The sequence below is a fragment of the Talpa occidentalis genome, unplaced genomic scaffold (genome assembly GCF_014898055.3).
Source record: "Talpa occidentalis isolate TD23 unplaced genomic scaffold, MPIMG_talOcc4v2.1 talOcc4.13, whole genome shotgun sequence".
Lineage (NCBI taxonomy): Eukaryota > Metazoa > Chordata > Mammalia > Eulipotyphla > Talpidae > Talpa > Talpa occidentalis.
Window position 1 is genome coordinate 4796874 of NW_023601322.1, and position 23951 is coordinate 4820824.

General features: G+C 44.0%; 1 protein-coding gene across 1 annotated transcript in view; it reads right to left on the minus strand.

Moving 5' to 3' along the window:
• Positions 1–23672, minus strand: part of DOK6 (docking protein 6) — a 329181-nt gene extending 305509 nt beyond the window's left edge. Inside the window, exon 1 of the mRNA XM_037508418.2 lies at positions 23548–23672. Coding sequence (XP_037364315.2) covers positions 23548–23613 — 66 coding nt within the window. The 5' untranslated portion in view covers positions 23614–23672. The remainder of the gene's footprint in view (positions 1–23547) is intronic.
• Between the last annotated feature and the right edge of the window lie 279 nt (positions 23673–23951).

The following is a 23951-nucleotide window of genomic DNA, read 5'->3' on the forward strand; positions in this document are numbered from 1 at the left end:
TTCCATCTGAAAGTAAACTTAATTTTATTAACATATAGACTTAAATTTGATGCAAACCCATTAGAGCACAGTGATTCAATCTTTTTAAAGACAAGTAAAGGTTGCAGTGGCCAGTTTCTGTGTTTTCACTCACACTACACTTATCACAAGTACCATCCTGTGGCTTCACCATAATCAAATCACATCAGACACGTGCATGGTCTTAACCCTTGCTTTCATCACACCAATTTGGCCAGGAAATATATCACACACTCACTTTCTTTTTAATTATGAAATACTAGGGAGTTACTCTTTAATTACTCCATCCATTTTAGTGTTTCAAGAATGCAAATAAGTGTCTTAATAAAATACATTTTAATTGTATTAATTTATTTTTAAAATGAAATTTCTGTTTCATTTCATTGATAACATCTTTTGTGAAGTGCAGAGTTTAAATCTGTAAACTCTGAACACTAACTTCTAGGCATTAGCACCAACTAATGCACTGCTATTGCCACCCATCATTACATTACCAGTCAAATTGTGAATAACATCAATTTTACATATTGAAACCTTTTTTGAAATACAAAGATAGGTGTATCTGTTCCTTCTCTTTCTCAACAATTGCTTAAAATTTCACCCTTGTCACTCAGTTTATCTCTTGAGTTTGGTACCTTTTTACCCACCAGAACGGCAGTGGTAAATCTGTTTAATGATTTTGAGAAAATTTTCATTGTAAACTAATTTGTACTGTAAACTATATTATGGAAAAACTCAGTATTTAATTATATTCAAATTTCTTTGTTGCTTCCTCTTCTGTGGTTATTATAACTTCCACAGGCTCCTTTAACATAATGGCTGTGTTTTAAAGAAACATAATACTTAAATGTAGGATGCTAACTTTTAACACACATAATGAAACAAAAAATTAAGATAAAGAATTACGCTATTCTATGGAATGTAAGAGAAAGCTGGGTGAAGAGTACACAGAATTCTCTGTACTACCCTAGTACTTTTATAAAAGCCTTTTATGAAAAATTATTTCAAATTAAAACTTGAAAAATAGATAACTGACTATACAATCTCACTTCTAAATGTTATTCTAGGGATAAGGGGGTGATACATCCATAGCTAATACCCACTGAAACTACAGAGCCCTTTATTATATAAAAGTAAAACTTATTTTGGAAAATAATTATTGATCTTGGATTCCAATTCAATGGGCTGGAATAGAAGTCTGATCTCTGTTTATTATCTACATTCCCTTCTGCATATAATTTATACTCTCATCATTATACAGCACAACAGAGCTAAGGCCATGAGGAATTCTGAGGTGAAAGGGAGGCTAAGAGTCAGTTAAGTCTGAAAGGCGGGGGGAACACTACGTTGGAATAAAGGGCATTAAATATTCAGCAAGTGAAGCATCTCATAATCTAGAGAGTGAATATATTGCTGTGATTGTTTTATAAGATAATCATCTCTGACACTTTTTAAACAATGTATTGTATTGATTGCACATTTATTTCTCATAGATTTGCTATTTACCATTTTATTATCTTTCATAGTTAGGATCTCCTCTGTCTAGTAACATGGTCCACGGTCCTTTGCATCTTCTCATGGAAATTTAGCCTCAAAATGGTTCTGAATTTTATCTGAATGGACTCCTTTGAGTTCCAGCTTCCATACTCGCAATATGAAGATGCTGAACTCCATAAGGTCTAAGAGTTATTTATAATTGTGTTTCTAATTTTAAAAGCCAGCACAACTTGTGTGAAAATCTCAGCAAAGTTTCTGAGGCAAGTGAGTAACAGATCCTAATGTGCACAGGACACAAAGAATTAAAAGACCTTAGAAGCTTTGGAAAGGAAGGATAACGCCCTGGGGGTGGGTAGAGCTGTCCAGGCTCATTATGCACAAGTCAACAGCAGGAAAGACAGAGAGCCCAGATCCAGCCCACACAGATATGCAAATCTGCTACATGCAAAAAGCTGCATGGGAAATAAGTGGGGAAAAACAGACTATGGACACACTAACCTGATCATTACCTCACACTAACCAAGAATTATGCCAGGTGAAAGGAAACTCACCCTAGGAAAATGAAAAGTTGATACCATAAGAATAAAATGTAGGAGAATTTCTTTATGGTATTAAAACAGGGCAGAATTTCTGCAGAAAATTTTTAAAAATGTTTATCTAGACTAGGTTTTACTGAAATTAAGTTCATCTTAATGATCTTAAAGATAGTCTTGCCCAATTTACGACTATCTATAAGGGGAAATAACATCAAGGGAGATAGACAATCAGAAAATTAAGTGTATGTTTAATGGTTTCTAAGATCACTTTTAGTCCAGAAACTGATTTTCAACATTTTAAATCAGAATCATTTTGAATTAACACAGCAATAACCTAGTTAGAGATTGCATGAAGATATGCATTTTTAAAGTAGTGTTTTTTTAAAATAATACTTAAAATAATACATCAATAGGGCCTCCCCTGGTGGCGCAGCGGTTGAGCACTGGGCTGTGCAGCTGCCCACAGCCTTTACAGCGCCGGTTTGATCCCCGGCCGCCAGCGAGGGTCCCACATGGCGCGCAGACCTCTCCTGCCACCCACTGCTCCCCTCAGCAGTGTACTTCGTCAGTCTGCCTATTCTGTTCCCCGCTCTGTCTCTGGTGAATCCTCTCACCCTCCTACGCTTCTGACTGTACCCAGCGCTTGTATAAATAAATAAATGTTTAAATAATAATAATAATACATCAATTATGAAGCAATGAATAAAATATTGTGAAATATATTCAAATTTTAAGCTGATACATTTTAGTGAAATCTTACAAAGTAAATGAGCTTGTGGGATAACTGAGGATAAATTAATTTCATAAATATATAAAGTAGATGAAAAGCAGGGAAAAAGGTATACAAAGAAAAGTGGCAAAGAGCTATAAATCATAGTAAGGGATGAGAGGAACTCCACAGATTGTCTAGGAATTCTAGAAAAAGCTTTGTATGGGAGGTGACTCTTTAAATGATCTTAAATGACAGGTAGTATCGTGACAAGCCATATTGGTGTCAACAGAAGAAAACATACTATATAAAATAAGAATATATGATCAGGGGCCTCCCTGGTGGCACAAGGGGTTAAGTCTCAGCACCATGAAGCTATCAGCAGTCACTGCAGCACGAGTTCGATCCCTGGCCAGGGAGCTACCCACACGGGGCAGCAGACCTCTCCTGTCTCGCCCACTGCTCCCCTCAGCAGTGTATTTCAGTGGATCTGCCTGTGCTGCTCCCCACTGTCTCTGGTGAATCCTCTTACCTCCCCACATCTCTGGCCCACACCTCAGTTCTTGTACGTATAAATAAATAAATTTTTAAAAAAACCCTATATGATCAAAGGGCCACAGGTGGCAAAATCGTCCATCCATCCATGGTTCACAATTCAGAGGTCTGTGGGCAGGGTAGGAAAGCTCTTCTCAATTTCAGCTGACTCTTCCTTGCCCTGCTGGCTTACATTCTGGGCAGCAGCGTTCCTCAGTCCTGCCCAGGAAAATCCAGACTTCACCTGCACAAGTGGGCCCGTATCCCCCAAAGCCCATTGACCCCACTTTGAGGTTGCTGTGTTCTAACTTTACACCCATGCTACAGGTGAACTTGGGATACAGGACAGGCCCTCCTCCACCTGGTCCACAGTCCTTCCTCCACATCCTCCCCAAAGCAGCTGGTGTCCTCTCTGAGAATGTTCTCAGGGGTACCACTTTGGAGCCTTCTGGTTTCATGGTATATTCTCTTGTATTTTTCTCACCATCTTCCCTTGCAAAAGGCAAGTATAACCATCCATGGAAACTGTGTTTTATTTTGTGACCCTTCATTAAATGCATTCTTTGAGGGGACAGGGTTCACCCTATTTGCTTTGATAATACCGCGGCACCTGTGCCACATCTTCACAGAACAGGCCCCCAATATTTCAATCTTCAATGTGTGAATCAGGGTTAGACACGAGATAGGCAAAAATAACTTAAACCAGCAGCAGATATTTGGAAAATGTCACTTAATGTCATTTAAAGCAGACAACACCAAGATGTTAAAGTGCAAATACAACAAAAATGTGGGTGTATATTCACAAAAACATGAAAATTTGAACTTATTTATTAAGTGCACACATAACAATATTTAGCAAAGTACTATACATATGGGAACATATTCCAAACTTAAACCATAGTATAAGAATGCGCAAGGTGGATTAAAGATCCGATTGTTTGTAGAAACACATGAAAATAGCAGAAGACAACGGAAAATAGCAATTTTATGTTCTAGTGAGGAGTGACTTCTGAAATGAGACACAGCAAAGTCCAAACCACAAAGGAAATAGATACATTTGATTTCATTAAAATGCAGACTATCGGTAAGACACAGGAGACCATAAGCAGACTTCAAGATAAACTACAACATGAGAGAAGACAGATGTATAAAGCAAAGGCACATGTTTGCAATAGAGTCGGAATCCCCATACTCCATAAAGAGACTCTGGCACGGAAAAGCGGACAGTGGAAGTGATGAGTTATTTCACAAGCCAGGACAATCATCTGGTCAGTCTCACACAAAACATGACAAGCCTGGAGAGAAACACAACATTAAAGTCCCATGTCTCCAAGGAAGGAAAAAGTCTCATCCTATCAGGTGCTGGGGAGGAAGCAGAAAACGGGGCTAAATTCAGCTGGGGTGACCGAGGATGCATCACCTGGGAGACAACTAGGCAACACCTATTATGCTCCGCCCGAGACCCAGGAAAGCTAACTGTAAATGCATAACCCGAAGAAACTCTTGCACATCTGCACTAGGAAGTGTAAGCTGTGGAGTATTTACACGAATTCATAGCATGCAGGGGTACAGTGGATAAACTGGAAACCATCAAAATGACTAATGTCACAAACATAATCTTGAGCAAATAAGTACTTTTCAGGCAGTCGTGTACTGTCTGGTTCCAACTTTATAGAGTTAAAGCTGCACAAAGCAACAGCATATGCTCTGTAAAGCAACATAAAACTCTTACAAACATGGAAAAAGTGTATCATAGAATTATCAACCTGAGTTTACTTCTGAGGCTACTGTCTGGGGATAGATGAATGCTTCAACTATCATTTTATTACTTAAAAAATATCTGGAGCAGAGGCCTCCCTAGTGGCGCAGGGGTTAAAGCCTCAGCACTATCAAGCTATCGCCAGCCACGGCAGCCTGAGTTCAGTCCCTGGCCAGGGAGCTGACCCACATGGCTCAGCAGACCTCTCCTGTCTCCCCACTGCTCCCCTCAGCAACTCTACATCTACCCACTGGGGAAACTTGGATACACGTGATTAAGGGGAATTACATAAGTTTATTGGGCAAAACATGGTTTATAATATCAAAAACAGAAAAATCTCATGAATACCCATTACGAGAGGAAATGTGGTTTATTTATGCACTATGGTATGATATGAATTCTTAATTGAACAAACCAGACTTATTTAGCAACACAGAAATACTGGATACATGTGCTGAGTGTGTGAATGCAAAGGCTTAAATGGGTCGACTCTCAACAGTTCTCTATCTTAAAAAATGTAAAGCAGAAAAGAGCACTATGGTAACATTGCTAAAACACGGATAGTAAGTACATGGAAGCTTTGTTATATGATCCTATGTATTTTCCAGAATGCTTGAGATAGTACATAATTTTAAAAAACGAAATAAAACAATGGAAGGGATTCTGGATAGCACTGAATTACAAGTTTAAGTTTAATTATTACTCTAGGTAATGAGAAATCCTGAGAAATTTGAAGAGGGGGAATTACATGTTTCAAACTGAAATTTAGGAGAATTAATCTGGCAGCCGTACAAGGCTAATCAAGCCGGCAGCAAAAAGAACCCTTGGAAAGTCTCACCAACACTTGAACCTGAAGTTACAAAAACAGAAACTCACTGGAAAGAGAACGCAGCGGGCACATCCTTCCCAGGAGACCCCAACCAGGCCGGGGTGTGCGCGCAGCATCAGAGACAGGGGAGGGCCTACTGTGTGCAGCCCCATAATAAACCACTGAGATGAGGGCCAGTAGCAACAGACATGTTCACTGAAAGACATTCCTGCCCGTTCTTTTGCCAGACTGGAGACCAAAATGCCCTCCATCAAGCGCCTGCTCTGGATTAAAAGCCTACCAGGCCATACCACGTGGTGCCCAATAAAGAACCCAGACATGTGTTTTTCCAGGGCAAAGAGAGAAGGGCTACCCCAAGAGGAGACAGCGAGCTCACCTGCACCGTGGCCACCACCTCATGGCACAAAGCTCAGCATTTCTGGCTTGAAACACCAGCATCACAGCTCCCAGGGCGCAGGCCCCACGGCAGACACGAGCGCATGTGACCTATTTGTGCTTGGAGTGACCGTCGGGCAGCCTTCCGGGCTGGACGCGCTGAGGATGGGCTCGGAGCTGGAGGGTTCAGCACTTAACCTGAGACCTGCCTTCGCACAGTGCTCCCTCCCCACTAGCCTCCACGGACACTGCAGTGGGCGCTTCCAAGATGTCAGTCATCTGAATGCCGGGTACTCTGGAAACAGGCCTGGGAGACTTGTTTCAGAGACACGGACAATGCCAGCAGCATCAGAGAAAGGATCCTGCTCCCTCCAACCCCCATCATGATATCACACAGGAAACACATCTGGTAAGTGGAACCTTATCTGGGGTTATACTTTTGCTTGTGGACGACAGACCTGTGAGTTTGTCATGTTTAAAATCAAGAGGAAGGGCCTTCCTGGTGCTGCAAGGGGTAAAGTCTCTGCAGCCAATGGAGTACGAGTTCGATCCCCGGCCAGGGAGCTACCCACATGACACAGCAGACCTCACCTGTCTCCCCGCTGCTCCCCTCAGCAGTGGATTTGAGTCAATCCACCTGTTCTGCTCCCCACTCTGTCTCTGGTGAATCCTCTCACCCCCCGTACCTCTGGCCTACACCCCAGTTCTTGTGTGCATAAATAAATAAATCTTTAAAAATATAATAAAGTCAAGAGAGAGCAAGTGTCTTAATTCTCAAACACGCTGAACGAGATGCGTGTCTCAGGCCGTAGACTGCGCGTCTCACAGCTCAAGAGACAGGACATCCCCGCTCCCGGCATCATCTTTGAGATCAGGAGTTGAGGCACAAGGGGGCCTGGGAGCCTGAGTGCTGGCAACAGAGATGTCGGGTGGCTCCAGACGACACTGGGAGGAATCCTGATAAAGTCGTCGCTTCACAGTTTTTACGGGTTACCGAGGAAGCGTGTGCTTTGACCCAGCCCAGGATGCCAAGGGGGCACCTCGGAGACACCAGCTCTCCTGGGTGAAAAGTGGATGACATTGTCCTAAAACTATGCCGTTCTGAGAAGGCTCTAGAAATCTGTGTAAAAAACAAAGCCTTGAGTTACGTAGACCGTGTCATCTTCCTTCAGAATCAGGGTTTTCCTATCTATCCAGCGAAGGCAACACCTGACCTCCCCCAGACCTCCCTGTTGTGTTCAAGGGGAACTATGTGTAAAAAACATACTTTAAACTGCAACTGCACAATATTCTAAAACCAGAGTTGTCAGTAGGATCCTTAATGGAAAACTCCCCCTGCTAGAAAACAGTTGTCAGGAGGTTGTAATTCAGATGCTATCTGAAATGTCACAATGAATATTAAAAAATAAATATATGCATAAAGAATACTCAAAATAGTGGGGCCTCCCTGGTGGCGCAAGGGGTTAAGCACCACACTATGAAGCAATCGCAGCCTCCATAGCACGAGTTTGAACCCCAACGGGCCATGGAGCAACCCACATGGCAAGGCAGACCCTCTCCTGACTCACCTGCTGCTCCCCTCAGCAGTGTATTTCAGTCAGTCTGTCTATTCTGTCCCCCACTCTGTCTCTGGTGAGTCCTCTCACCCCCACATCTCTGGCCTGTACCCCAGCTCTTGTATGCATAAATAAATAAATCTTTTTAAAAAGAATACTCAAAATAGCAACGAAACATACAAAACATCACAACAGAAGAAAAACATCTAGAGACAGTGTCTCAGGGCTGTTTTTAAAAGACATCTGGGTAGGCTTTAAACCAAAACTTACTCCCTCCAAGAAGCTAAAGCCTTGGGGTTTTTTTGGTGTTTGCAAACTACATGTTAGTGTTTTCGCCTAGATTTTCAGAAAATGTTTTTAGTTGAAATTGCAAGTGTGTTTGGTAAAGATGGAAAGCTGAATGCATGGTAGAGGTAAGATATAAGACACATGCTGACCCCTGTCTGCAGCAGCCGCCTTCCCATTACAGTGGAGTCGATAGAGCTAATTAGGAGGGGAAAATTACAAGGCGCCTCCGGAAGTGCCAATACTCCTGTACCCGTCAATCAAAACCATCGCCGCACAGCTCTGAAGGTAAACTTATTGAGCAATTCATGCAGATTCATTGACTGCCCTCTTTTGTGCCAAAATGGCCAAGTCTGATCATTCTATCTCCTTTGCACGGCACATACTGGGGTGGGAATTAGTGCCATTTTTCTTTTGCTTCTTTTTATTCTTCATTCTTCATGTTCCATATTAATACATCATTAGTTAACATACTCATATAGATCAGTATACCCTTGAGATTTTAATTGAAAATATATACCAGAAAAAAAAAGAAAGAAAATATATACCAGATATGCTGCAGATGCTAACTGCATCGTAAAAAATAAAATCATTATTTTCTTTGATTGGTTCTGAATATCGGGTGAATGGAGGATATCCAATGCTTTGAGAGTCATTTGGCTATTTTTTAAAAGTGATTTTTATCGTCCCCTTTAACCTTCTATCTAGGTAGTAAAATTAACCCGTCAGCAGAGAGCATAAGAACTGAAACTCCTTTGATGTTTATTTTGAAATTTTATTTATTTTGTAGTCTGGGTTGCTTTATTGTCGTTTAAAAGGAGCTGCAACCTGGTATCACCTTAAGTCTCACCAGAGGGAATGACACTTTGGGGAAAGGAATAGAGCCAAGAGATCTATTTTTCACTTGAGATTACAAAATGAAATTTCAATGAAATGTTGCTGAACTTTATCTTCTTCTAAGTAAGGGTTTTTCTAAAATGTGGAAAAGGTGGCTTATGTAGTGCTCAAAATCAAAGGCAGAGACACAGGGACTGCTACTTCTTTCTGGACTCAGCCGAGTGTTCAAGACACTTGGTTCCAGTAATTAAGGTGTCCTGTGGGCAAACAAACATCTATCAATCTCATTTCACAGAGAAACAGGAATTGCAAGTGCAAAATGGTCATCATTTTTATTTTTCACAATTCAGAGAGAGAGGAAGACTACATCAAAAGAAACTCTTCTGCACAGCAAAGGAAATCACCACCAAAATAAAAAGACAAACTATGGGATGGATAAAATATTTGTTATAATCATGTCTTTGATAAGGAGGTAATATCCAGAATATGTAAAGAATTCATGCAACTCAGTAGCAAACTGAAACAAAATCCACGGACACACTAACAACCAGATTAAAAATTGGGCAGAGGGCGTACGTAGTTTTCCAAAGAAGACATAAAAATGGCCAACAGGTACACCCCAAAGAGCATTCGCCAAGCACACAATGAGAAACCCCCTCACATCTGTTAAAATGACCCTTCTCAGGGGGCAAGTGGCAAGTATTGTTGAGTGTGAAGGGAAAAAAGCCCTTGTCCACTGGCGATAGGAATGGAAACTGGCGTAGGCGTGGTAGAGAACAGCACAGAGGTTCCTCGAAGATGAAAACTAGAATTATCATATGATCCAACACGCCTCTCCCGGGCTTAGGTCCAAAGGAGTCAAAATCAGGATCCTTTAGACTTCCGCACTGCCGTGTCCACCAAAGCATGGCGCACGAAAGCCAAGACATGGATAAAAATGTGACTATATGGAGAAGGGGCGACTATTACTCAGCCTGAGAAATAAGGGAGTCCCGCTGTTGGGATTACTTGAAGGAACCTTTTTAATGGAAGCAACACTGCATCAGGACACGCATCAGTTTCACTGTCAATGTGCATGACTGAGGAGCTCCGCGTGTGTCTGCCCCATCGAGTTCACCAGCAAAAGGCCAGTTCTGTCCCGCACCACGTCATTGTGGCCTTCATCACACTTCATCAACGCCCCTTCTCACTTCCCTGCAGATATGTATGTGTATATATATATTCCCTTCTTCTATAGTTGGTCTTATAGTCTAAGAGTTTATTTTTGTTTTATTTATTTCGACTATTTGCTTTCTCTATATGCTACATGAGTGAAGTCATATGGTGCTGTTTTTCTCTGTCTGGCTTATTTGACTAAATTTAATACACTCTAGACCCATCCGTATTGTTGCAAATGTCAGGATTTCATCTTTCTTTATTATTATAGTGCTTTTTTTGGTTTTTTTTAGATCGATTAATTGATTGATTTCTTTATACAAGAACCGGGGTACAGGCCAGATGCAAGGGAGGGTGAGAGGATTCACCAGAGACAGAGCAGGGAACAGAACAGGCAGACCGATGAAATACACTGCTGAGGGGAGCAGTGGGCACGACAGGAGAGGTCTGCCACGACATGTGGGACCCTCACCAGCCGTAGCTGCAGAGGCTGCGAACAGTTTCACAGCACTGCATTCAACTGCCTGCGCCACCAGGGGAGGCCCAGGATTTCATCTTTTTAAGGCTGCATAGTATTCCACTGTGTGTTTACACTAGATCTCCTTTATCCACTTGTCAAAGAGCACCTAAGTTGTTTCCTTGGCTTGGCTACTGTAAATAATCCTGCAATAAACATGGGGAGGGACATGCATCTATTCAAATTTAGTGCTTTCTAATTTAATCAGGTAAATATCCAGAAATGGAATAGTGTGATTATGGAATTTTTATTAATTTCTTTTAGGAACCTCTGTACTATTTCTTACAATGTCTATGCCACCTCGCATTCCCACCAAAAAATGTATATATATATATATATATATATATATATGGTTTCCCTTTTCTTTACATCCTCTCCAAAACTTGTTGTTTCTCACCTTTTGGATAACAGCCATTCTCACACTGTGGTTCTGATTTGCATTTCTCTAATAAGAAGAATATTATAATGATATTATGTTATTATTATTATTATTATTATACTAATAAGGACTTTTCATGTGCCTATAAGCCAACATGAATAAACCTTGAGGGCATTATGCTCAGTCAAACCAGACACAGAATAAAAAAGAGCACATAATTTAATTTATATGTGAAATCTGAAAATTCAAACTCAGAGAACCAGAGAATATGGGGCAACTAGGGGTGGGTAGTAGAGGATATGGGTAGATACCGGACAAAGGGTACAGACTTCCAGACAGTTATACGATTAATAAGATTGACACCTGGGGATGTAATACACAACATGATGGTCACAGCGACTGGATGATGAGCGGAGCTAAGTCATGCTGGTAGTCGGCAAACACGTGTCACCCCAAGATCACAATCTTCTCCCACTTTTCAAGGTCTTTCTTGGAAAGACTAACAGACGGTGGGGGAGGGTCTTCACTTGGAAGGAAAGAGCCATTTGCACATCCCATTTTAACATGTGGCAATGAAAACAGTGCTCCATTCAATCATCCTTTCCTACTCATGCATTTATTGAGAGAGTTACGTGTTATGCCGAAGCACAAATTTAGATTTTCCACACCCTTGTGGCTTGGATTTCAGCATTATTACTGCATCAGCCAACCTGCTCAGCAAAATCGTTAACTACTCACTATGAGGACATACTTCTTCTTCCTTCTCCCCTCCGTCCTGCTTTCCTTGGTTACTTTTCTCTCTTTTTTGAAATTGAGACAAACTTGTGTAGACATCTGGAGACAGAGGCCATGGAGCAGCCGAAGGGTGCAGGCTGGGAGGCTGATAGGTAATAGGTGCTGACGTGCTAACCAGGGCTCCCGCAGGACCTTATTCATGGGAAATATTTCTATCAATATCTGTGTCATTGCAAATCCCTAAGAGATACCTGTAAGCCCCAAATCCATCTTTTACATGTTTCCTAACCTTGCTTTAATATAGGAATTTTAAATTTGAGGTAAATACTTTTGAACTATCCATGCTGACCCTCAAATATTATTTTCATCTCTTTAGATTATTTGTTTTCCAAAACCAGAATTTGGAAGGTCAATATTTTGACCTCTCTGTGCTTAAAATGAAATAGCGCACATTTCCACTGATGTTTAAAGTAAACTGCATAGTATTATAAGTACTATTTACTACATGAACTCACTGTACTAGAGTTTTAATTTAATCACTGACTCAAAACTGTGGACTACCAGTTGCTCGGTGTGTATCCAGAGGACAGGGGTGTCATCTGAAGCCCCAGAGAAGGGTGCTCCCTCTGGTCCCTCAGCCCATCACTGAACAGCATCCTTCCCCTCGCCCAGGTGCTAGATTGTGTGGGTGTTGTCGGTCCCGCCAGCAAAAGGAAGATCCATTTCATTGCATTATGTCAAAATGTAATCACTGTTAATCACTTAAGTCATTCAAGACTCCTGATGGGGCTATTGCCTTTGGACAGCAGGTCAACTGTTTGCAAGCTTCTACTCTTGAATCAACAAACAAATCCTGCAGAAATGCCATCCCCAGTGAAAACTCCTCCACCGGGTGCCTCTGGTGCCACTCACTCAGTCTAGTGGTATGATCAGAAATGACTACCTTATTTCTCAGGTTCTAACTGCAATAAACATGTGCAAGGGGTATTTTGGGCATTTCATCCTCTAGCATGGAAGGCATTATTTTCTATCTCTAAGTCCATAATATTGATAATATGGAGATGCTCTCCAAATAATTAGATGGAGGTTCAAATGCTGGATAAAAATATAAGCAAATGTCTTACTCTTATTGTTCATGTATGTAGCTGCAGATGGAGACATACGATCATCTATTTATCCCAGTTCAGTAGGTTTCTGAGGCCATACAGAATGATAAATCAGTAGCTTTGACATTTTTTCTGGTGAAAATCACTTTGCTCATTTTAGAAGCATGTGGACAGATTAAGACCAAACCAAACAACATAAACAATCCTACTACCCAGAGATCAATGGAATAAGAACCACTGGGTGCAGACCTTGATACTGCTATTTACTCAAACAAACAACAGAACTCAAAAAGCTCCCCTGTGATTACGATGTGCCTTTGGGGCTAGGAACCATTGCTTCAGGGGGCTGAGCTATTTGGTCTTGCTCATGAAGTCAAGTGCTAGAGCTAACTGCTTCTTGCCTCATTTTCCTCCACTTTTATACAGAGGCAGAGCAGACTAGACACATAAAGTACCTGCCACAGTGTGGTTAGTCCCATCACTCAAATAGCTTCATTTTTCTTCATCTTCACTACCACAAACCCTAGTTCAACTGTGGAGGCTGAAAATATTCCAAAACAAAACTAGCACAGGGCAGGGTCTCACAGAGGGAAGAACATCAGTCAACTCTCTTGACTCCCAGAGAAGCTCTGGAGAACCATCGGGCCTCTCGCTCCTCACAAGGAGATCTCTATAAAATTCAGCCAGCTGCGAACGTTCCACTCTTGTTAATGGAGCACGAGGTGATTCACCAGCCTGCGTACTGTACTGCTGATTAGAAATTCTGGATCAGAAAGTGCTGAACAAATACAAAAACATTTGTTTGAAGGGGCTGAAGACCACCACAGATAAAACCGATTATCTATTTCTACAGGAAGTTCTTAAAAAATAAGATCAAATGAAAATTCTAGATCTGCCAGAAATTACATGAATTGATGAAGATGAATAGGTTTAACAGTACATTATTCACGGCTGAATAGAACATTAGTGGACTGAAAAGAAATCAGAGGAAAATATTGATCCTTAATCTTCAGGAGATAAGAAGATGAAAGGAGAGAAAAGCAGGGAAATACAGGAAATACATCATCACTGACATAACATATGAGGAAGAAAAGAGAAAAAAGTGGTCAGAACTGGCCACTGAAAGCATCACAGTGGACACTTTTTCAGAATTGGAGAAAAACATAAAGTCATAGAATCATGAGGTGCTAGAAACTGATGAAGAACAGATGCCACGAAACCACCTTTACACGTATCATAGCAAAACTCCTAAGAACCAAAGGCTCTATAAATCAGAGACATTCAGCAGGGGAAGGGGAGGAAGAGCGATTAAGATAGGGGTGGGGGCCTCCCTGGTGGCGCAAGGGGTTAAGCACCGCACTATGAAGCAATCCTCAGCCTCTGCAGCACGAGTTCGATCCCCGGCCGGCCAGAGAGCAACCCACACGGCACAGCAGACCTCTCCTGACTCACCTGCTGCTCAGCCAGCATTTCAGCAGTGTATTTCAGCCAGTCTGCCTGTTCTGCTCACAACCCTGTCTCTGGTGAATCCTCTCACCCCCCACACCTCTGGCCTGTGCCCCAGTTCTTGTGTGCATAAACAAATCTTTAATAAATAAATAAATGAAACGGGCGGGAAGAGCACAAGAGACTATGGTGGTGGTTCTGGAGGACTTGGTGGTGGGAAGTTTTTGGGGACTACTTCTGAGAAAGAAAGCACACTGTACAAAAAATGGATAATGATGTAAAAAATGTTTATAAATCAAAAATAAAATTAAAAAGTGGGGATTAAAAGCAGATTTGCAAAAGGCAGCAATAAGACCGACAGCTGATTTTCCAGTGGAAACAATAATAGGTGAAATATCTGTTTCTTAATGCTGGGAAAGATACTTCTGCGTCATGGAGAAGACACTGCAACTACCTGTACCACTAGCTTTCGCAGGGTACTCATACCTGGTTGGTCACCTGTCAGTCCTCATACCTCACTACAGTCCGGTCTACCCGCCCAAGGGTGAGGGGTGCTGCTGAACTGAAAAAGACCGTTTAACCTTCTTATAAAACACATCAGTGACTTGGAATCTTAGACCACAACGAGCCTTTATTCTGGGCCTTCACCTCAATGCTCCACACCCAGCCAGACACACTGTGCTTAGTGATGCCATTTCTTCTGTGTGGAACTCTTCACAAAGCTTTCTTCATTCACGGTTTCTCAACCTGGAGGTGACGTTCCCTGTAAACCACAACAGCACATACTACCTATGTGGGTTAGCAGGTATTTGTCACATATTAGCCCCAGTTCTCTCTCCCCACACCTTTCCATCCTTGACCTAAAGCAAGTGGGAAACAAATAACAAATGAAAGAACAAAAGCAGCGGCTCCCACATCAGGAACCAGGGTTTCGCTGTAGCAACTCCTCTGACCCCCCAGCCATGGACCCAGGTCTGTGAAGATCACAAAATGGACTCTGCTGTGGATTCTGCTCTTCAGCCAAGTCTGAAGCACTGAACTGCGGTAAGGGAAACCACCAGAGCGCTCAGCAGAACACACTGAGTCTTTAGTTAAGTCTCATTTAAAAGCCATGATATACTAATTACTTAGATTATAACAAAGAAATTAGGAGCGGGGATAATTCCAGGAGCCGCCATGTTGCCAGTAGATGGACCAGCCAAGCAGCAAGACAGCCAGTGAAAGAATGACCCAGAGTGTCAGGAAAACTGAAGTCACACCCACAACACTTGTGTCTCTCAATGAAACTTTATCCTTTTTGTGTTCACCTTATAAAGTACTACAGGCTGTTAATTGCTTACTGGATGACTAACTTTAGAATTCGGGAATGCCAATTCAGAAGTTGTGGCACTAACAACATTATTTCTAGTAGTTTACAGTAGTCCAACATGCCACACATTATCTTTGCTTCCTAAAAAAATAAATAACCCTCCCTGAATGGCACCGGTTAGTAACCGTGGCCCACCAAAAAGAAATAAATGAATAAACATAAAACAAACCAACCCTCGGAAACTCAGAACATGTTCAGGTTCAAAACCCAGGCCCTCCAACTCAGTGAGGAGAGTCCCAGCTCGGTGTGTGCCTGCATGCCCGGTCACAGCTGACAAGCATGTATTACACAGAGGGCTAGGTAATGTAGATAGTACAGGGGCCAACCACACCTGTGTTATGTAAGTTGTTTAGCTGTCACATTTTCAATATCTAGAAGAGTACATGCATACTTATATAAAGGTAATGCTAAAATAAATAGGTTTAAATACTTTCTTAATGTTATAAATCCTACTTATAGACTCTCTCAACTAATCATGAAGTCATGACGTCTGTTCTCTCTTCAAAAGAGGGAGTGAATGAAATCATGTCCATTCAAATGATCTGGAGAAATATCTGTACAGTGCTTCTTTCCTGTCACGGTGATTCTTTCAGTTTAACTGCGATCCATCCAGCAGGCAGAAATGTATTTGCTGCATGTCTGGGCTCAGCAGTGATTGCCGCAGCGGGTTTTTCGTTACTATCCGTCACCTCGCAGAGTTAGGGTAGTTTTTCTTGTGATGATAAGTTTTAAGATGCCCTGCAATGCTTTCGACCACCATCATCTGTCTCCCCACCTCTTACCCACCAACATTACTTTGACCTGCAATGCAAATACCCCATATGGAGTGAAAGGCAGGCTGGTACCAGCTTTACAGTATGTTAGCAATCAAAGAAAAGCCATTACTCAGAATAGGACATAGAGCTTCATTGCTTGCTGCTCACATATGTTGCAAAGTGGAAGCTGACCTTTAATGGACAGAACACTAAACCTGAAGTTATAACACCTACATCTGAGTGTATAAGCCCAAGATGTGTGCCTAGCTCTGGCTGATTTACTTTAACATCTTTTGGATTTGGGTTTATGTATAAATAAAATAGGGGTAAAAAATTTAAAGTTACTTTCAAAAGCATGCTGGGACAATTTTATGCTATACTACAAGTGAAATTTTTTTATAAGTTATCCAATACAGGGTATGCCAATAGGCAAGGTGATCTGTTTTTCTTATCAAGTTTCAACTGAACTTCCATGTGTTTGCCCTTCCAGATGCTTTGCTGTTAAGCTAAAATATTAGCCAAGTTTTTTGCAATAAACTCAGGCAAAATAGCAGGCAGGTTTTGGAAGATTACAACCAATATTAATTTCAAGTAACATGGAAACAATTGTTTTCTCTTTTCAATGAATTTCTATTCTCCACCAATACCAAAATACCATTTCTTATTCAATCCAATTTAACTGGCAGGTGACAGATTTTTTCTTTTTAAAGATTTATTTATTCATGCATACAAGAACTGGGGTACAGGCCAGAGATGCAGGGGGTGAGAGGATTCACCAGAGACAGAGTGGGGAGCAGAACAGGCAGACTGACTGAAATATACTGCTGAGGGGAGCAGCGGGTAAGTCAGGAGAGGTCTGCTGCGCCATGTGGGTAGCTCCCTGGCCAGGGATCGAACTTGTGCTGCAGTGGCTGCGGACAGCTTAATAGGCTGTGTGTCTAAACCCCTTGCGCCACCAGGGAGGCCGTGATAGATTCTTATTGAAGAACAGTGTTAACGATATAAAAATGAATTACTCACAGGGTAATCCTACTCTAAAACTTAAAATGAGTGGAGGTTCACACCGAAAGTGAAAGGAAATGTTATCTCCCTAGAATTCTTGGGCCCCACACCAAAGAAAAAACAAATATGGTGACGAAAGACAGCAAAAGCAGCCAAACAGAGGGTAAGGAAATGACAATAGACTCATTCAATAACTTTGTCTCATTTGAGAGAATTTACTCTTTTCACATTCCTTAGAACCAGGATTTAAAATTTATAAAATCTAGAGATTATCTGTACATGGTGAAATGTTATTTTATTTGTATTTTAATTATTTAGCATATTTTTATCTTCTGTAGTTTCTAAAATGAAGCAGATGTGAGCAGAAAGTCGGAAGAGATGCATATCCAATAGTTACATGGCTTATTATGATCCAAACACAGCAACATTTCATTATAAAAATACTTCAAAGAGATGGCGCCTATTTCAAATACACAGGCTTCAGACTAACCTATTTCCTTCATGTTATTTTATACGAACCCAAAATATCAACCATTACTGAGCCATTCTGAAAGACATTTAAGGAAATTGGTAAAGTAAATCTTGCAAAGATATCTGACTACTCCATGATTACCTTCACCCACAATTGATCTCCGTAATTTGGAAGACATCCCTAAGTCCTGAGCGTGAGCCTTCTAGACTGCAGGAATGCCATTGTTTAGGGCTCGCCTTGCCAGCAGTCATGTGCAAATCTGCCAAGATAAAAACTGAGGAACCCTCAAGTCTCACCTGATTTAATGACTTCCCCCAGGTATTGAACGGGTATGATCATTTAATATCAAATTCTAGCAAAATGGCTGGATGTGGTTTTTACAGTTAGACTTGCTTTGCTTATGTCTTATGTTTTGAAAATTCAAAGAACATTTAGGTATGTCTATCTGCATGCAGAGGAATTTATTTTTAAGTAAAAACATCTCACTAGTGTAGATCATTGAGTTTCTAATATTACCTCGTGCAGTTGCAAATAAATTAGCATAGAGAGGTTGTATATAGCATAAAGGCCTTTTCTACTCTAAAACTCTAGTAACCAGTGATGTCTGTAGAGAAAGACAAACACAGAAATAAGTGAGATGTATATAAAGTAGACATATTTCACAATCGTCACCATGAATAACAATCTAAAATAAAATAGAAAACTCAAGTAATTAGAATTTCTTACATTATAAATCCATACTTAATGAGAAAGAGGTAGATGATAAATAACCATAGATATAACAGAGCCATTTCAGAAACAATGCTCAGGAGACACTATATTCTAGCATGAGTAAATTTAAATATGTCTCATATAACTTTCACATTTTAATACATAGATTGGGAATTCCCACCTGGAGTAGTGATCCTGACATTTCTGAACTTCTGAATGATCAACTTTCAAACATTGTTTATACTTTTAATTTCAAATAAATGTATGGCATCTTATTCCTGGCAAGTGGATAGTGCATATCAGGTAGCTTATAATCTCCCTTCACAAGCAGTATTTAGACATTTGGAAGACCAGAGAAATTTCTGTGCGCTCTAATGAACCAAAAAAAAAAAAAAACGTGCCAACGCACACTCAAGAAATCCCCCACTAAACTAATGAGTGATCTTCTACAGAAGTGAATGTTCATAAATATCTGTCATGCAAAAACTGCCATCTTCCACCAACAAAGGAAACTCTTTGTAAAAAGACAGAAGGAAGGAGATCAGCAATCAAGCCAGGAATGGCGGTATCTTGAGGTTTTAATCAAAGAAGGAAAGAGGGCATGAGCTACATGACTTCACAGTGAGTTGTTGAAACAAACAGAGACAATCCTGTATAAATATTCCGCTCATAAAGTCGGTGTTCATCCAATACTCAGAAAGTGTTCCTCTGTTATCTTGCTTTCCTTATTCTCCAGACTCCAAATCTGACTCCCAACATGCAAAAGACCTGACTTTCTGAATAGGGGGCAGGAAGGAAGGAGGTGGCCATGTGTCTACTTTGTAATGACTGAAATCTTTCTACCCTCCTCTCTGTCGCTATTAAAAATCTCTGCACACACTAGAATCCGATTATTTACCTTTGTGCAGGTGGCGTGGCTTGCGTGGCGTGGACCCTTAGAACTGAGAACGTGGGCTTTTGGCCTTAAGAGTATGGAGGTCCCTGGACACTGAGGTTTCATGCGGTATCACGAGTAGTTGATTAGGAGGCATTCGCTGTTGTAAACCTGACTTAATACAAGTCTAGAATATTCTCCACACACACACACACACACCAGCGTATGCCATTTGATCAACAGCAGACCAATTGTCAGGTTCCATGATCACTTGGTTAATTGATCATGGAGATACCACCCTCTCCTGAGACAGTCCTTCGATGCCTCACTTGACTTTGATTAATAGGAAAAAACAATTGTGTACCAGATTATTTGTCAGTGTACCTGGGAAGACTCACACTGGAGTGTTTAGGTGGGATTCACGGATAAGGGTGAGACAGATTAGTGCAGACCTGGCCCAGTAGTGGCTGGAACTGTACCCTGGAGACCAGGGTGACCTGTGATGCTCCCTTTTCTGTCTCTGTTCTTAATGTAGAGGTGACAAGCCATGTCTTATCATGGTTTCAGTGATTGAGTTCCTAAGTTTATATGCAAATCAAGTACAGGTTGGTAATTTAGCAACAAAATCTTGCTGACTGAATTTAACCCATCACAGATCAGAATAAAATAGATCATTAAGGCTAACAGATAAACAATATCGACCAACATGCTATTGTTTTATTTTGTTAGTCTTTTTAAGTGTCCTTTTCTCAGAAAAAAGAAAATGCTGGCCATCATGGTAGCCTGTGAGCGATAAGACAAGCAGGCAATGCGAAAGGAAAACAGTGAATGCATAGAAACAGTGATATATTATCAGAAAGTAAAGAAATTTAAAGACATGATCATCTATATTTATGAAAGTCATGTCATTGGTCTTTGGTTGAAAATCTTTTAAGTTAGTAACTTAAACATAATTTTAAAAGACCACAGTAAAATTCAACAAAATGCCTGTATTTTGTCCAAAAATTATTTTCCTATATGGATGAAATAACTGATCTATAAGTCAAAACAAATTTCAAAGTAAACATTCAAAAAATGTCAACATTCACTGCATCACCCAAATCACCAGCAGAGCAAATATCCCCAACAGGTAGCACTGGATTCTCTGAGAAGACATGGGATTAGGGCTATCTCAGCCTCCTCCACCAGGCCACACCTCCACCTGGCCACACCTCCACCACAGCCCCAGGTAAGGGCTGGCCCAAAGCCTACAGGGCAGGAGACCTGCCTGCCCCCATTCAGCATAATATGAAGCACTTATTTGTCAGTAAAGGGTATAATATTTATTCCGCAAATATGTTTCCATGTGATCATTGTCTATGATACAATTAGCCTTGTACCCAGCTTTTCTTTCCCCTTTTGGGAAGATCTAAAATTTGCTTTTGAAAAACATGACTTCTGCCCATCATTAATCAAATCTCTGTGCATTTTATTGCAATTATTTGTATGTGGAAATGTAGTTTTGAACAAAAACATAAAAGATTATGTATCCTTTGAAGTAAAATATATTTTGCTTGGGAAGTCCATAGATCTTGAATCCATAAAGTTAGTAACATACATTATTAACACTGAAAATGAACTATTAACATTTTGATAATTGCCATACGATTTGGGATAGGACTATACATTTCACAGTATGTGCTGAGTTTTCCTCTCTTATGGAACCCACATAACTTCACCAAACCATCTGTGAGAAGTTCTGTTATTTGAATTCCTCTGAAGACTAAGGATATTCAGTATTCTGCTGGAATAAATAAAGCTGCTACAATCTTTATATATATATATATATTCTCCAAAATAATCAAGGTCAATTTAGTTTAAAAAAAAAATTGACTTGGTATTAAAGGACAGTGAAACTGTCTCAACAGTAAACTCTGAAGTTTGCAGCTCTCAAGTAGAAAAGGAAGACAAACGCAGTGAATCCCTACAGAAACAGGCCTTGGCTGTTTCCTAGGGGCTGTCCTCGGAAAACAAAGCCGCACGCTGCATATGGAAAGAGATGCTCTGGCAATGGAAATGCACATCCCACACACCTCGGGGGGACTGGGGTGGCAGAAGGACATTTCAAAGACTGCAAATGCCAGTCATCCAAGAAGCATGCAGCGCTCCCCCTCCCAGACGGTCTCATCACCAGGATGGCCTCTTCCCTTTTCATGGCCTGAAATCCTGGAACGCGCAGAGGCGAGCAGGATCCTACAGACCGCAGCGCCCTGGGTGCAAAGGGAGTGGGGTGCTCCGTGCTGGGTTCCTTATTCTCCTGCCCTGTCCACGGTGACTCTGTGGAGGAAGCTCCACATTCCCCGGGGGATTTAAACCACCCATTAGCTTATGATGTCTGAGGTGTCAGACGCAATTGAGATTTCCAAGAGGAAGGAGGGGCGAGAAGGCTGAGCCAGCACCCTGTGGGAGAGCAAAGGGCTTCAAAGGTCAAGTTCCCGAGCTGGTTCTCCACTCCGGGCGCTCAGCTCCTGGCCTCTCTCGGGCTGGAGGCTGTGCGGGGGGCGGATCTGAGCACTGCGCCCCGGCAGCGAGCAGCCCCTGCAGCTTCACACGTGGGTTCCCTCATCCCCTGGAAAAGGAGACGCTTTCCTCGGCCCCAAAGCAGCTCCAAGAACCTGGCCGGGGCTCGGTCGCGCGCCTGCTCGCTTCTGCCCCGCGGGGTGCGCAGCCGCGCGCCGAGGCGCCGGGCTGGGGAGGGGGGGCCTTGTTGTCACCCCGTTTTCCACTTTCCACTTTCCCAGTTCCAGAATGGGCCCCTGCGTCCTTGGGGTACAGTGTGCATCTTGCGCAGCAGAGGCGGCACAAAGAGGCGAGTCTGCCTCGCCTCCTGCCCCCACACCTGCACCCACCAACTCCCCACAAAGCGGCTTCGGGGTGCCTGGGGATCTTCCTCTTCCAGGGAGTCCTTCCCACCTGATCCAGTTTTCTAAGGATGCCTTCGGCTCGCATGTTCTTCTTCCCTTTTTACTGAGAAAAGGACCAAAGTCCTGCCTCCTCCTCCCGCCTCCAAGTCCCAGGGTTCGTCCACGCAGCGGGGCGCGCAGGCAGGATCCCCGAGCCTCGCAGACCTGGAGCTCCGCGGGCACGGAGGTCAAAGGCCAGCCCTGGAGGCGCGAGAGCCCGAGCCCCCCAACTCAGTTTCCCCGGCGGCTCCGCGTCGGCCCTCCTCGGCGGGTGTGGGGGGCCAGCTCCGGCCGCGCGCTCCCCCCGGGGACCGGCCCCTGGCGGTCCAGACCGGCCCCCCTAGTCCCAAGGTCGATCCAGCCCCGGCAGTTCTGGGTTCAGGTGCCCGCCCCCCTCTCCAGCGCCCCGGCTCCCCGCCCCAGCTCCACGGCCGTCCTTGGTTGGGCTCCTCTTACCTCCACCTCTGGTCACTAGACAAGTTTGGAACCCCCGGGGTGCCCACGGTTCCCTGCTCGAGTCGGGCAGAGCACCTTTCCAGGGAAGAACTGCGCGCAGGTCTCCATAAACTTTGCCGTCGCGAACGCGCCCGGCCGGCGGCCGTGGGCACACACCTGCCCGCGCGCAGGTACACACACCTGTCCGGGCGCGCGGGGCGGGCGGGGAGCGGCCCGGGCACCGCTCGGGGCGGCGGGGGCTCGCGGGCCGTCGCCGGCGGGCGCCAGGGGAGCCTCAAAAGGGAATTTGCAAACAGGCTTGGGCAGCCGGGGCTGGAAACGGTGAGTGTAAACAGCCGGCAGCGCCTGCCCCCGCCGCGCCAGGGCAGCCCCCGCCGGGCGCACACTCCCGGGGACGCGCCGGGGTCGCCGGCCCCGACCGCCGCCCCCGCCCGGGGCACCCCGTCTCCGCGCGGACCCGCCCTGCGCCCGCGGGCATCCCGGTCTGGGGCCGAGCCCGCGCGCGGGGGCAGCACCCCGCGCCCCCCGCGCCACGGCCCCGCCGGCCCCCCGCGCCGGGCGCGCGCGGACCCCCGGCCGGCGAGCAACAAGCGGCGCCGGGCCCGGCCCCGGCCCCGGCCCCCGCGGGCCCCCCGCCCCCCACGCGGGCCGCGCCACCCGGACGCGGGGGCCGGGAGCGCCGCGGAGACTCACCCCCAGTTTCCTGCTGCGGATCTTCACGTAGCCCTGCTTGACGATGTCGTTAAAGTTGGAGGCCATGGCCCGCGCGTGGGGCCGGCGCGCGCCGCGCCCGCCTGGCCGCGTCCACGGGCGCCGTCCGCCGCGCTCGCATCAGCCGCCGCTGCCGGCCGCCGGCGGGGACGCGGGGACGCGGGCGGCCGCGCGCGGGGAGCGCGGGGAGCGCGGCCCGGCGCCGCCCGCCGCGCCGCCCTCCGCGTCCGGGTGCTCGCCCGCGCCCCGCGCCGCGCGCTGCGGGGCCCCTCGCCCGCCCCGGCCGCACCCGCCGCGCCGGCGCCCGCTCGGCGCTCAGCTGGCCGGAGCGCACCCGGCTCCCGGCGCGGGGAGGGCGGGGCGGCGGGGCGGGCCGAGCGCCGTCC